The 14,765-nt window shown below is 45.7% G+C and overlaps 2 protein-coding genes across 2 annotated transcripts; one reads left to right on the forward strand and one right to left on the reverse strand.

The window, feature by feature from the left end:
- The first annotated feature begins 2,409 nt into the window (after nucleotides 1-2,409).
- Nucleotides 2,410-9,067, forward strand: CSUI_003524 (hxxee motif protein). Its single transcript, XM_068063720.1, has 2 exons — nucleotides 2,410-5,187; nucleotides 6,227-9,067. Exons 1-2 carry the CDS (start codon nucleotides 4,302-4,304, stop codon nucleotides 6,637-6,639), a joined length of 1,299 nt encoding a protein of 432 aa, XP_067924301.1. The 5' UTR covers nucleotides 2,410-4,301; the 3' UTR covers nucleotides 6,640-9,067.
- Nucleotides 9,068-10,839: 1,772 nt separating this feature from the next.
- On the reverse strand, nucleotides 10,840-14,126 carry CSUI_003525 (replication factor a protein 3 protein). Its single transcript, XM_068063721.1, has 4 exons — nucleotides 13,744-14,126; nucleotides 12,606-12,712; nucleotides 11,714-11,854; nucleotides 10,840-11,261 (listed from the first exon to the last, which is right to left on the reverse strand). The coding sequence occupies exons 1-4, from the start codon at nucleotides 13,779-13,781 to the stop codon at nucleotides 11,170-11,172; spliced, it is 378 nt and encodes a 125-aa protein (XP_067924302.1). The 5' UTR covers nucleotides 13,782-14,126; the 3' UTR covers nucleotides 10,840-11,169.
- Nucleotides 14,127-14,765: the final 639 nt, after the last annotated feature.

Here is a 14,765-nt window from a genome sequence, read left to right on the forward strand (position 1 = left end):
AACACGTGGAGTTTGCGATAGCATGACGCAAAGCATTCAACTGTGTTTTTGAGTAAGACGAGTGCCGGTTCTTTTCAAGCACTGCCGCAACACAGAGGGAAGGATCAGGAGGCGGAGGTCCGTGCTCCTTGTCAAGCGAAGTCATAGGCTTGAACGCAAACAAAAGGCGGATGTTTTTTCAGGACGTGTGGTTGGTAGTTCAATGGGAGGGGGGTCGGTTGTGGTCACTTGAGTTCATAAAGATGAAAGACAACTATGGGATTGTTGTTGGTTTCTCTCAACGGCTTTTGAAACCGTGAGAAGTTGACATTCCAAGGAACCTCGCTCGTACTTCTCTTTGTTAGCTAGGCGGGGAGACGGGCAGGCTTCGAGTCCTCACTTCCTATTAGGCCTGACGGTATTTCAATCGGTTCGCGCTCTCCCCTTGTCGTAGTAGTGCCAGGATAGTAAAAATGTAACTGCAGTGTCTGAAGAAGTCACTGACACTTTGGTGAGGAAAGACGGTTCACTCTCTCCACCTCTTTTCTCCGTTTTCTTCTCCAGTCTCTTCTAGAGACAGACTGAGGACCCGGCGGCTGGACAACTCAGTGATGAAGCAGCTGATGAAGTGATATTAGGAAGGTAGCGGAGCGGTTGTAACAATGGGGAAACAATGGAGAGTCTTTTTCGTCTTTCCGTTCTCTCTGCTGGTACATATCCTGGCGTGGTTGACTGATGTAGTCAATATCAGGGGCTGAGCTTCTTGGTAGAAAAATCGTAGTGAGAAGAGCGTTAGCGGGGCAAGAAGAGAAGAATTCATCACTAGCCAAAGAGACCAAACATTGCGTCCGTACTGCTATTCATTTCTCGATTTCATTCCTACTTGCAGTAGGAAACGGAGGCAGATAAGGTTAGCGCGAGAAAAGGGGTTGGTGGTGGTTGAGGAGTTCAGAGGGAGAAAGATATTGCCTGTTGCTTACTGAAAAAGTAGCAAAGAAAGCTCCGCGTTTCCATGCAGCCTGTATGCGGGGGCTCTTCGATTACCGATTGTCTTTTTTGGAGACGAGTTGGGAGGACGGGAAGAGAGCGACGTCTATCTTCGTTGTCGCGTAGATGTGGTTATGCTGATATGTGAAAAAGAGGTATCCCAAGTTGCCTGTCCTTTCCCGCATGTCTACTAGATAGAGAATAGAGGTATTCCGTTCCTCCTCACTCACCGTATAACTAAACCACTAGAGAAAAGCTTAGATGGCATCTACATACAGTACTACGTAGACGATTGCTGAGGCGGGAGAGGATTTACTCGTAGAACTCCCACAAGACTTCGAGCGTGATCAGGCAAAGACTTTCAAATCATACACAGTTGTTGGTTTATGTATGTAAACAAAGGAGATCTCCTTACTCAAGACATCACCTGAGAGCCACTTCCTCAGCCTGTCTTTTCATGTGTGTCAAGATCGTTTCACTGGTGTAGACGCCTTCCCCCCTCAGTAGCTAGGGATATAATGGAGAAAGAGACTGTGCCTTTCCTTTTTTAGTGGTGCGACTTGCTTATCGAAGCCTCCGTACTTCACCTTAGGAATGAAAATTCTCCTACAGCGGCTACGGATGCGAAAAGAAAGATAGCTTAACTCGTGGCAGCGTCCTCTCTGTTCGTCGATGAATGGACGATACGCGAGTCGCGTCTTCTCTTCGTTGGGAGCGAGGGGGGGCGCGCAAGCACCACGCTACTTCGGCGCAACAGCCGATGTGGCTTTATTATAGTGAACTCCAATCGCCATCGCCACCTCGACCACCAGCCCTTGCCACAGCTTGACGTGGTGTACGTACAGCGGAGGGAAAGGGAGACTCGTATGTGGTTCTCTGGCCATCAGATATCAAAGAGTGATGTTTGTAAGCAAAGACACCGGTAAAATACGTAGAGGGTTGCTCGTCACGTAATTGTGAGTCTTTTTCACCGCTCCTTCTGGCTAGGCTTTCACGTGTTCAGCCAGCAGACGTATTGTCGTACTGTTTCATTCATCTGACAAGGGAATCTTATTTATCTGGTACTGCCTGCAGTGACTTGACGGCCAGCTGGTGACAGTGTCAAATTACACGCGAAGGCGAACGAGATTGACAGAGACGATATGAGCGGAAGAAGTCCGTTTCACAAGAAGAGCCTTGAACTCTGACCCGTGTCCTGCTGTTATGAACACGATGGTGCAGACAGCGGTCCTTCTTCATTCATCTATCCCCGTGCGCGCCACAGTATCAAGCACCAGGTAGGCAGGATACATATATCAAAGGATCGTAGGAGACAACATAGCATGGGATGTGCGACCCCGAGAGAAGGGTATGGTGCAGTTGCTTCATTACCGGGAGACCAGTCATCAGCAGAAAAGGCAGTCGAATGGCGACACCGAGCAAAGTAGCTGACAAAGTGTGAATCCTAACACTAGGAACTGAACAGACGGAAGAGAGAGATAACACTGCTCACTCTTGCCACCAGTCGCTCGAAAATCGCGGAGTTGATTGGCCCCTCACGTTCCTTTTGACCGTTCAGTTCTGAAGGGCCTTTGTTTTCTTCAAACAAAGTTTATCCCCCTTCGATTCCAGCAAAACAGCCCGGAAAGACACCCGCAAAAGCATGTGCAAGCTTCTCGACTTCTACACTAATAGACAAGTTCTTCTCAGGAAGCAATCGAGAACTTGCTTCTTCCTTGTCCTGCGGGGGGGGGGAGGAGGGGAGAGCGAATGCGATGACAAGCCAACACGAACTTGACGGCGAGCAGCTATCTCTCCTGATGGAGTTCTCTCCCCTTCGACTGTCTTGAAATTCTCACTCTTTCCGCCAGCTGGTTTCTCTTTCAGCTGGCCTCTTTTGTAAAGTCACCAATATTTTTTTGCTCAGCAAAGGACTATGTTTCGCCGGCGGGCGAGCAAGGTCTGACGCACCACGGAACTGTAGATGTGAAGGAAAGTCACGACTCAAAAAGGAGTGTGAAGAACAGTAGTGAAAATTGACTCTTGTTTTTTGTGTTCTCGATTCTTCTATTGCTTCTTTTTCAGTCCTTCCTTCTTCTTTGTGTAATTTCAGTTGTTCCTCCGACCTCGGACCGAGGAGAGAAACACCTCTAGACTGTCTGCCTTTCCTCCGATCCGCGCACTCTTGTCTTGAAAAGACTCATTCGTTTGTTTCTTCTCCCATCTCCACATGTCTCTTTTTGCGCCCGTTCTTCTCATTCCTCCCCCTTTTTGTCATTCTGCGTAGCTTGAGATCCCAGGGGAAGAATCTTTCTTTCTCTCCCCTTCTTCATTTTGGGTCCGTTTCCCCGTTTTTGAGCGACCTCTCTCTATAAGTCTATGATGTCGTTTCTCCTCCTGAGAACTCTCTGCTTCTTCATAGAGTGACCAGCACACTCTCTGTCCACCTACATCTTTGTTTTGTTTCAAGAGGGATCCCAGGGGGATTTCGTCCGTTTCCGAGGATCCAACTGGAGGGCGACATCAGGAATCAGCCCGATCATCTTTCTGTACTATAACAATCATCAAACTTCTCCATTTAGTCTTTCCTCATAAAAGAAGTTTCTAATCGGTCTGAAGGCCTTAGTACCTGCCGTAATAGAAGACAAGCCCTCTTGCGGTTTCCCGAAGTAGCAAGGAGTCGGCGAAACGTCACCTCATCGTTTTCACCTCACTCTTCTCTCCGTACTGGGTACATAGTAATATCTTCCTTCTCGATGTCTCACTCTTCTATTTGCTCTTTGCTGATTTTTCTCTCGTCTTCAGTAACACGTCCCATCGGCGGACTACTTTCTCAACGTCTCTATCTGTCCGCTCTCCAGTCCACCCCTGACTGGTTGATTGTCCTAACCCGTTGAATTCTCTTATGACGGTACTGATAGTATCTACCCCTCTCTGTCTCTACCCCTTTTTTCGTTTCCTCTGAGTCCTAATCTCTTCACCTTTCCAGCCTTTCCTCTCAAAGAGGACGATTGTAATTAGGTCTTTCTTTAAGGAAATTCTCTCTCTCTATTTTCTTGCTGCACTTCTTCCCCTTCTATACGTTTTTTCATCTCCTGAATCTTTCCTGGTCAATATAGAAACCTCCTTCCTACATGAGGCTTCCTCCATTCATCTCCTCTTGTTTCCCGTCCTTCTTCTCCCTCTCCATCTCGTCCTCCAAATCCTCTCTTCTTCTCTTTCTCACCTTTGTTTCTCTTTCTTTCATAGCACTTTGGTAGGAAATCCTCCAAGAAACTGAACCGTTTGGGGAAGGACATTCTTTCCCTCTTTTCTCTTTTCTTGTCTGTCTCTCTCTTTATTTGCTCCTCAAGAGAATGGCCGAGTACAGTCAGATTCCTTCTCCTCATCCTTCCTCTCCTCCCCCCCCTGGCGGTGGCAGTGAACTTTCCACAGATCTCCGATCAACTCGTCGTCCTTATGGAACTGGTAATGGAGACGAGGAAGGAGATCATGATGAGAAGGAAGGACAAGGAGAGACGGAGGGGAGAAGTCATGGTGGAGATGCATCTTATTCTTATCCGCAGTTTCAAGATAAGCGAGGAGGCGGAAGTCTCTTTCGTGAACCCTCAGCTTCAGATACACTCTTATCTCCTCCTAGGGGTTTACGCCTAGCTATGGAAACAGATCAGCAGAATGCCTTTGTTTTGTCTCCGCCTCCTTACAGAAGTCTTGATCAAGACAACCAGGGTGATCGTCCAGATGACACCACCTTTGTCGATGTTGACACACCTAGAAATCATCATCTGACTGGATGTACACCCGATACAGAAGAGCCTACGATCATGCCAAGTTTAGAGATGAAGCGAATCATCTGGAGTGCTTTATGGATGCTTTCTTTGTTTCTGACTCTCTCTCCTCCTGGTCTCCCATTTGGCAAGTATAATATCAATTGGTCTGATGTGTTACCTCTCTTATATCGATGGCCAGGCATCTTCTATGCATGCGGGTATCTTCTCTTATTCTATATCTTTGCTGGCTATGGAAGTATCGTCACTCCAAGAAGCTGGCTAGCTGTTGGCCCAGCTCTCCTATGTTTTCATCTCTTTGAGGAACATGGATTGAACGGATTGGATGCCCGTCGTTCTCCATTCAAAAACTACTTCAATGAAGCTCTTAAGAATCAATTCGGAGAATCTGCATGGGCCACGGACTTCCTTAGCGACGCTTCCCTCATGTGGACAAGCTTCCTTCATACTCTTGGTAAAATGAACTAACGCTACGGGGGATATGCAAGTGAAGCAGACGCAAACAGCAAAACTAAACAGAAAGAGAAAGAGATATCAGAGAGAGACAGGGAGGAAAAAAAAGGAGAAACGTGTTAGTTGTTATGTATATGCTTATCTCACTTTATGGACATCTTCAGGTGTTCAGCTGGAGTTATCTGTGTATCTATTTCGCCTACCCGTCTATGTATACGTGTTGTTCATGAATGAATACTTCCAGGTAGCGTTAGGTCATCCACCTATCTGACCAAGAAAAACTTTCACACGTCAACACAACCCTGCCTCTCGGGGCCTTTGGACCTGAGCCAGTGCCTTAGCCCCCTACACGTACATATACATACATACATACAGAGACATGTTCATATCTAGACATACATCCACATACATAGTAATCCATACATACATAGGCACACATGCATGCATATATAGAGAGACACATACTAACTAGATAGGTTTCATACATAGACATTCATAGATATTCATATCGATTCACATCACATGGGTGCCTTGTATGCATTAACAGGTGGAGGACTCCTAGTTAGATAGGTGTGAGTGTATCTTTGACATGTGCTTTCAGCCTTCGATCTTATCTGTCTCTCGAGTGTTAAAGCACCATCCGTCATCCTTCTGAGCTTTTCCTTTCGATTTCTGTTATCTATAGGTGCTGTACTAGCTACCATTTGTAGTCGCGAATGGAGGTGGAGAGCTCCAAGTGTCTCGATATGTGGGTTCATAGCATGAGTTCAGCTAGACAGTGGTTGAGTATAAGCGCATGACGTCTCTTTATCTTCTCTGGTAAGGTTGTCTATGTACACAGTTCTCTACTCTTTTTGGATCAACGAGACCACCCATTCACTCCGACGATCTGAAGGCAGTCACATATCAAGGTTTCTTCTACCCTGTCTCTTGTATTTCTCTCTTCTGTCTACTCCTCTTTCTATTCCTCTACAGCCTCGATCTGTTTTTCGTTTCTGTCTGTCTTTCGTGCTTTTTATGTTGTGTTTGCATCGATTCAGGTGTCTCGATGCTCGCCATGTGGCAGGGGCCATGGTATGGTACAGGGATCTTAGCCTTTGGATTGACACTCGTCGATGGCTTTCTTCATATTCTCGTCTTCGTCTTTTCAGGATTTTCTTATAACCCTGGGTTCTTCTCAGCCTTTCTTTTATGTGTTCCTTCGTCTTTGTATTACTTTCAGCTTCTCAATCGATGTATGCTCGAAAATACAAAGGAATCCTTCTTTCGTGTTCTCGGTCTAGGTGTATCTGTAGGTTTCTTTGCTTACTTTCTATTGACCATAGCCATCCTATGTCGCCTACCTTCTATCACTTATATAGCTGCCTACATCCCTCCTTTAGCTGTAGCCCTAGTGCAGTTCCACACCTTTCAAAAGTACGGGGGCTCTCCCCGATGGGCTGAGCTATGGTAGAAGCGCAGCAAGAACGGAAGAAGAAAACAAAGCCCTCAGTGAAGATGAAAGTTTCAAGAAGAGCCTAGACAAGAGAATGAAACGAGCACGAAAGATAAAAAAAGAAAGAAAGAAAGAAAGAAAGAAAGGTCTTTTGCCTGTGTGTTGAAGATGACTTCAATGAGACAGATGAAAGAGAGAAGAAAGGAAAGATGTTGACTTGCGTAAGATCTACGTCGAAGTGTATATCAGCTAGGACTGGTACGTCATCGACTTCTTTCTCTCCATTGTCTAGACGTTCGTATGTATGTGTATATACATGTGTAGATGTGGATAAGTATCGGTGCATGCATGTGCACCTGTAGATATACAGGATAGATAAGGTGGGGCTGTTGTATATCGATGAGGAAGTTGCATTATTTAGCTCAACTCTTTCTGCAGTCATGCCTGCAGTGCCCCTGTCTTCGCCGGCTCCCCATACATGTTTCTAGGTATGTTTCTTTTCTGATGAAGGAAAGATTCTCAACATTTTCTCTTTCTTTCTCCTGCTTTTCTCCTCCTTTCTCCTCCTTTTCTCCTCCTTTCTCCTCCTTTCTTTCTCCTCCTTTCTTTCTCCTCTTCGTCATTCTTCTCCTCGGGAGTTTTTCAAAGACAAAAACTCGTAGAGGTGTTTGTGGGGGTTCTTCTCCCTAGAATAGAGCAGGGTGTTTAGATGGACTTCTCCTTCTCTCTCGTCTCTTTAACTGAGCGATGAGAGGTCTATTGATGGCCATGCGTCTTGAAAGGAGACAGAAGAGAAAGGGAGAGAAAAGGGGACACGATGAAGAAGAAGAAGAAGAAAGAAACAATCGACTTTGACTGAAGAGAAAAGGGAAAGACCAAGTTAAGAAGGAAGCTTGTCAAGAGGGAAGGAGTTCTTGGTGGGTGATTGCAGTTGTCCTTCTTCTCTGTTTTTCTTCTTTTCTTTCGGTGCCTTCTCGTCCACTCTTTCCTCCGAGCTCTTTTTGTGTTTTAACAGAGTCGTGTTCTCTTCTTGTTTTGAAGATGGCTGGGGGAGATGTCTTGAGAGAGATAGAGAATAGCTTGGAAAGGGAGGTTACTCTATTTACATCAAAAGAAAGATGATCAGAGAGAGGAGAGGAAACCTCTGGAGTTGTGTCTCTCGTCGTGTTGCGAAAACGAAGTTGCGAGAAGAAGAGTACAGGAAAGATCTTCTTCTCTCTCGATACATGAAGGCATACCTCAGGCATGCAAGAGGCCGGTCGCCTTCATCATATAGATGAATGTGTAGCTATATTAGCTAGCTAGCCCTTCTTTGAGTGCGTATCTGATTATCTTGTATTTCTCTTTCGTGTGATCTAGGTGTACGGTTACGTAGACAGGTTGAGGTGTCGATGCCGACGAGGATGCGGATGAAAAGGAGAGAAGAAAGACAGGAGAGAAGAAGATCTTTTGCAAAGAAAGAAGTTGGATAGATTTCCTGTGCTCTTTGTGAAATCTAGAGAAAGCCAAGTTGTGCAAGTCTTGATTCAATATGATGTTTCCGCTGGTACGACAAACAGTGAAAGGAAGAGAAGGAGAACCCAACTAAGAAAGATGAAGTTTTCCTTTGAAGAGAAAGAGATAGAAATGGTCGGGTCTTTCTGAAGAACAGAAAACATAAGGAGGAGTAAGAGGTAGGGAGAGATACGCATCTCTTCAATGTAAAGAGGGAGTTAAGGAAAGAGACCAGACGAGGTAGAGGAAAGGAAGGACGATCTTCATTGATTGTGAAGATCGCTGTCGTGTGTCTATCTACAGTAGAGTGTATATGCAGTAAATCTATATCTATCTTTGCATGGAGAATCTACCGCTTTCTTCTTCTTCTTCCCGTCCGTCGTTCTCCTTTCTTATTGTCTCCCTCTGCTGTGCGTGTCCCCTCTTTCTTCTCCCACATGAACTTCTCCGGAGGGTGTATGTATGATAGGTCTGTGTACCTTTGAATGCGCGGCTATATAGCGTAAGACTATGAATGATAATGGACAGATGGTTCTACTCTCTTTACTGAAAAGCTGCATTTGCCTGTAGATAGAGACAGACAGACGCATCACTCCTAACTCGTATGTGTGCAACTGATGGGGGTCTTTCTCTCTCCCTTGCCTCCTTCACCCTCTCCTCGGTGACTTCATGGACCGTAGGGGGGTTGTATTGAAGAAAACTTTTCGTATCTTTCAAGAAGCGTTGTTTTGAAATCCCGAGAGAGATTCATGTGTGTGAAAGGATCTTCTTCTCTTCTGCTTTCTAGAAGTCAATCGAAGCATTCCTGTTATCCTTTATGGACACGTGCCTAGCCAGGATGACACGTGTGTATCCATACATGTCTATACACCTACATCGATGCATACTGATGACGTGGTGTAGATACGAACATGATTGTATATACCAAGGGAACCAAGCTAAAGACACAGTGAATTCTCTTTATGTGTACATACACCGCATAAGACAAACTTTAGAAAGAGCGGACACTTGTTGAAAGATAGTAAAAGGATCGTCCTTGACAGCAAAGAGATAAGAACTTTCCGCTCCGATCCGTGAATTCATTTCAAACAACTACCCAACGAACAAAGCTTTGATGTCTATAGGCTCTTTGAAATGGTATCTTTGTCAGGATCACTAGGAACTCTCCGCTGAGCATAAGAGCTTCCCACACTTAGGTCGCACATCTCGCCTGTTTACGAACCTGACACATGACTTCAACCATTCTCGGTGAATCTCTCTTAGCTTACAGTCTCAGAGAAAAGCGAACGACGAACAAGCGACAAGGGGGGAAGGTGTGAGGTAGCTCTGGATTGTAAGGCTGTACAGGTGTGTGTCTTTCCCTATGTACGTGTGTTTCCTACTGAGAAAGATTATAGAAGAACCAAAGGCTACTCAGCAATAAATAGCTTCTTGTCTTTATTATGAATATCTATGATGGGTTGCTGCTTATACATGGTAACATGACACAGGTGTAAAGGTGTAGGTGGACAGAAGGGTCGAGAGAGCCTCTCATTATCAAGACGTTCGGAAGGTTCATTTGTTCGGCTGTACATGACGGATTACTACTGAGTGGAAAACGGCATCCCTATTCCGAATGGTATGAAACCGTTCCGTTCCTTTGAAATGAAGCCACCGAACAAAGAGGTGAATCTGCCCGCTGTATGTACACAAGAAGCAGATACGTCAGAACTATGAATGATGAAACCAGTCTGTCACGGGGTGATATGCAGTCAAGATTGACCCTTTATTTGAAGTTCTTTTGTACACTTTCTTCCTCAAGTAATTATGGTGATGAAGACCTGAGAGAAATCGCACTCTTCTTCTCTCACCTCGCATCAGCTCATCCAGCATGTCTTCTTCATGAGACAAGGGCATCCTTTTCTGACTAACCTATCTTGACGTCACCACTACAAGAGAACTAGCTGATTCTATCCTTCACATTTAGTCCCCTTTCAGGAATACGTGCCAGAAGTGAAGGAAAGCTCGACTAGGGAGAAGAAAAAGACGAGGACTGCATCCTATTGAGAAAGAAGAGTAGAGCGAATGTGTTTGAAATGTTTTCTTACATCAAGGCCTTGAGTGTTTTGTGGAGTCACACTCTTTTCTTCTTCGTGGAATTTAGTTCCACGGCTCTTCCGTGTGGTTTGCCTTCACTTGAGAATAGGCTAACCGACAGACGATAGGAAGGCTCTTGGAAAGTGACCGACCTGACTTCCTGCCTGTCTTTCAACTTTCCACTTCTTTCCGCTCTTTTGTGTTGTATGATCTCTCCCCAAATTCTTTTTCTACTATCTGAGCGCTCTAGTCCAGTTTACACGCGGACCTATCTATGTATTCCTTTTCTCTTTGCTTTGTCACCTACGTCACGTCTCAAAGTTTGCCGTGAAAGTTCGACATCTCCTGTCTGAGGAGTCCCTCTACAGTGCCTGAAAGATACTCCGTTCAGCTGGACAGATTCTAGGAAGAAAAAACCAAGGTAGAAAGAGAGCTACATTGTATACCATCACCAGCTCCTCTTGTCTATTCTCCCGGATATCGAGTAGCATGCACACATGAAGAGAGGTACTCAGGACGCCCCTTCTCTGTTCTTCAAACCACCCCAAGATCCGACAACTCGATCTCTCCTTCGTATACTTCCTTTCTTTCTTCTTCTTCTTCTTCTCGTTCTTTAGTTAGATCCTTCGATTTGCAAACTGATCATATACCCTGTCACCATAAGAGTTGAAGAGAGAAAGACATATAGGAGGCTTTGATTGATTTCTTGAGAAGTTGTCTGAACTCAGGGGCATTAAACTCGATGGAACCTTTCTCATGCATGCTCCTTACAAAGGCTGTGGCCGTGAAGGTATGAAGATACATCCGTTCTTTCACAAGCAGAAGAACGCATTAGATGAACAAGATTGACAGTATCAAAGACACCAGAGCACCGGCAACCAAGAGAAAAACTTCTTCATACAAATCCTTTTTCTCGCTCTCTCTTGTAAGATCAGGGGAGCGAAGAGAAGACACGAGATAGATTGAAGAGAGATGGATTTATCGCACTCTCTTAGAAGAAGGCGGCTGAAATAAAGAGGAAAGTCGAGGATGGTTCGTAAGGTACATGACGTCGTTAACCAGCTGCATATCTGCGGAAAAGACAGGGAAATCGATTCAGATTCAAAGGAAGCCAAAGGTTTTCTCTTTGACTGGATTGAAGAGACACACTCCGAGTGTAAATACACAACATCAAAACAGCCACACACATACATACAGAGGATATTGATGATGTGCTGCTGTCGTGTGACAGAGAGGAGAAAGATTGATGAGACCTTCATTGAGAAAAGAAGGGAAAGGATGACTCTCAATGGTGTGTTGTCTCACGTTGAGTCGCGCTCATCGCACAGAGCAAAGACAACCGGGTGAAAGAACAACGTGTGATGCGTCCGAGGGGGTTACGAACGCCAAACAACAATACACGCAGGTGGCTGTCACATATATATATATATATATGTATTTGTATACTGTATGTATATGTATCTGTATATATACATATATATATATAGCATATAGATCATCATGTTTTCAAAGTCCTCCGTACCTAGCTGATCACCCAGAGGTACAAGGACATGCTGGTCCGGAGCTTGATGGAGGGTTAGATCTTCATGCACTTCACCCATCACTTTTAAGTATCTGCATGCGGGAACAGAATCTGTAGCTAGCCGGCAGCGAACTTCCTTTCCTAAGAACTCGCCAAGGAAAGACAAAGCGCAGAGTCTCTCCATGATCCATCACGAAACACACTCCAGCCTGCCTCATCTCTCCCTACCTAGACCATCGAACAAATGGATTGGCTGACGTGTCTATACTAGCTGTCTATGCTCCATCTATACATGGACACACATACATATATATATATATATCTATATATCCATGGATGTATGGCTGCTCTTCAAGGTGTAATAGTTTTCTAAGTTCTCACTTAAACCCTGCCTGTCGCGATGGCAATTGTCAATAGATAGCGGAGACGACAGAAAGAGACAAAGTCGTCGCTTCTGCTTGACTCATCCCTATAACCCCACCTAAAAATATGTTCACTTTCTCTCTGCATGGCCATGAACTGTCTTCGCCACACTCTTGGTGCACACAAAGAAGCAGATATAGAGAGGCTCTCATAGGCTCATAAATGGTGCTACAGGGAGATCGATAGAGAGCCATAACACATGCACTGCAGAATGGGTCGATAAGGATAGCGTAAGTACACCATAGTGATGTCATGTGACTCTGGGCCCTTCCTCGTCTCTTTTTCTGTCAATTAGCTTTCTCTGAGAATGGGAAGCTGTGTCCAGACAGAAAGACAAACACCGTCAGGAACGTCATGCATCAGCCGTTGTTCAACGTCAACTCTTCGTAAAGATGTGTGCCACACTACACATTTCTTGCGCGCTCTACGGGCTTTCATCGGGTGTATCTACAGATGCACACGCACATACCATCGCAAGCCTCCAGCAGAACGAAACCATCCTCAACCTGCTTGACTCGACCCGTAACACTGACAGTTCTCCGAATATAATCCGAAAGCTTGCTTCCAGGGATAGATCTACAGGAAACAAAGAATTGCAGGGAAGCAGGACCAAAAGAAACTTACTAGACAAAGAAGTGTACTTTACAAAGAAGTGAAGTTTGCTTACTGGCGCTCTAGTTAGTGTCGCAGGAAGAGGGAGCAGAGAGTAGCTTCGTGCGAGAAGCAAAGTCTTTTTTAAGTAGAAGGCAAGCCAGAGAACACGAAAGAGAAAAACAGAAAGTCACTCGAAAGAGAAAAGGTAAACTTAACAAGGTGGGAAACAGACAGGTGCGGACCAACCTGTAGGTACACTGCAGAATGAAGATCGCCAAGGCAGCCTACCAAATACCCCACCCACTTACACAAGTGTCTCCACAGCTCCAGGGTGCCAAGCAGTCGCTCGACAGACGCTAGACGCTGCTGCAATTAGATGTAGACAGACGACGCTGACAGAGATAAACCAGGAAAAACTACAGTATAGGAAAACCCTGGACTAGATAGATCAAAGATAGACAGGTAGATACACATAGACAGATAAATGAGTTTGTTTGTATGAACAGCAAGTCCCTGGGACCCACGGTTGGCACCTTTTGTTTTTCTTAATAGTCCATCCGATTAAAAAGTATGCTTTTGACACGGCTAAAGAAGCAGAAATATGGGTAGAGAGGCGAGTTGTGGCTGAATATCCCGGAGGAGTCCCTCCGTTGCCATGAGACCAGCCCTGCTACACGGGGACCGCAGGCCTGCCATTGGTATGGCGGACGTGCAGAGAAAACAGTGTCTTCGTGAAAGCGTGGAACAAGCGAAGGAACAAGGGAGAGTAACAGGCGTCAAGAGTGGAACTCCTTGGAAGGAAACACCACCATGACCGGTGAAAATCTGCCCAAGAAGACCTCCGCACACCAACTCGCAGTTTCACATGGGAAGGGGGATGGTAAGAGGAGACATGACTGGAGCTCAGTAGTTGTAAGATAGACTCGCAAAAAACATCTCTTGATGACTTCCTTAGTGTGAGAGATCACTCTTTAGTCTTTCTTCTTAGCGAGTAAGGAGGACCTCTCTTTTACCTGGCAAAGATCGGGGAAGAGGCGGGAGGTTGCGACATGATTGTGATCGCTTCTGGCGAGAAAAGCAGAGGACGGACCGGTTAGCGAAGCCTCTTCCACAGGACCTCGCAAGAAGAAAAGCCAAAGAAGTTATGAAGGCAAAACAATCACTGAGAAACGCTTTCCACAATTCCAAGTAGTTGGACCGCGGTGGCACACAGTGTGTCGGTTGTCCCAGGCGACTGATACCGCACTCGGGAGGGTATCAGGTCGGGATAAGCGGACTTCCTGACGGGAAGCTATATCGTGGAGCTCAAGCTTCTGTATGCACAGAAGGTTCTCAGATGGATCAGGAGGTCGTTAGAAACTGTGATGGAGAGAGACCAGACGGACTTGAAAGCATTCCACAGCCAAGAAGTCGCCAGTCATTTCTAGTGTCTTCAAATTGCCGAGAGGAAGCCTGTCTTCTTGCATGCATGCAGGGGGCAGACCGAGAGCGGTTTATTCAGTACAGCAAAATATATTGGACAAAAGAGCCGCGTCGTGGGCACTCGGCAGATAAACTCGGAGGAGGCGGATGAAGTCGACCGGTACTTCATTAGAATGCAAGTATAACTGGGCTGTTACTCGGAGTGGAGTGTAGATTCTGACTGGCAGAGGGTTGGTTCTGGTAAGACGAAAAGAACTACGATTGCGGCTCCTGTGCGGGGGAAGACGGGGAACGGAATTGAGGGTGGCGAGCTACGGACCTCTTAGCGGAGTTCGTACAGAAAGAGTCCGCCTATTATCTCTTACCAGTATCTAGTCACCTATCTGAGGAAGAGCGAACTTGACTTGTTCCCTTGCTACGCAGCGCGGAAACGCATTTTCTGTCGTGTTACCCGACTGGAGCAGGGCGGAGTCACGTGCCTTGTGGACGAGAACAAGGGAAACTGATAGGAAAACAAGAACTGCTTTCAGCTTCCCTGTTTGTGTATCTTCTTGTCGGGGGAAGGCACTGAAAGAAGGCACCGAGAGCTGTTAGGTCACTAAGCAAAGAGGAA

Source organism: Cystoisospora suis (assembly GCF_002600585.1).
Source record: "Cystoisospora suis strain Wien I chromosome Unknown contig_1593, whole genome shotgun sequence".
NCBI classification, from domain to species: Eukaryota; Apicomplexa; class Conoidasida; order Eucoccidiorida; family Sarcocystidae; genus Cystoisospora; species Cystoisospora suis.

What these genes read in the sequence shown, in the direction of transcription:
- CSUI_003524 (XM_068063720.1), top strand. Translation starts at nt 4,302, where the DNA reads ATGGCCGAGTACAGTCAGATTCCTTCTCCTCATCCTTCCTCTCCTCCC. An exon ending in AAGCTTCCTTCATACTCTTG is followed by an intron (nt 5,188 to 6,226) that starts GTAAAATGAACT and finishes GCATCGATTCAG; the next exon opens with GTGTCTCGATGCTCGCCATG.
- CSUI_003525 (XM_068063721.1), bottom strand. Translation starts at nt 13,781, where the DNA reads ATGTCGCAACCTCCCGCCTCTTCCCCGATCTTTGCCAG. An exon ending in TCTGCTGGAGGCTTGCGATG is followed by an intron (nt 11,855 to 12,605) that starts GTATGTGCGTGT and finishes GCGAGTTCTTAG; the next exon opens with GAAAGGAAGTTCGCTGCCGG. An exon ending in ACCTCTGGGTGATCAGCTAG is followed by an intron (nt 11,262 to 11,713) that starts GTACGGAGGACT and finishes TCTTTTCCGCAG; the next exon opens with ATATGCAGCTGGTTAACGAC.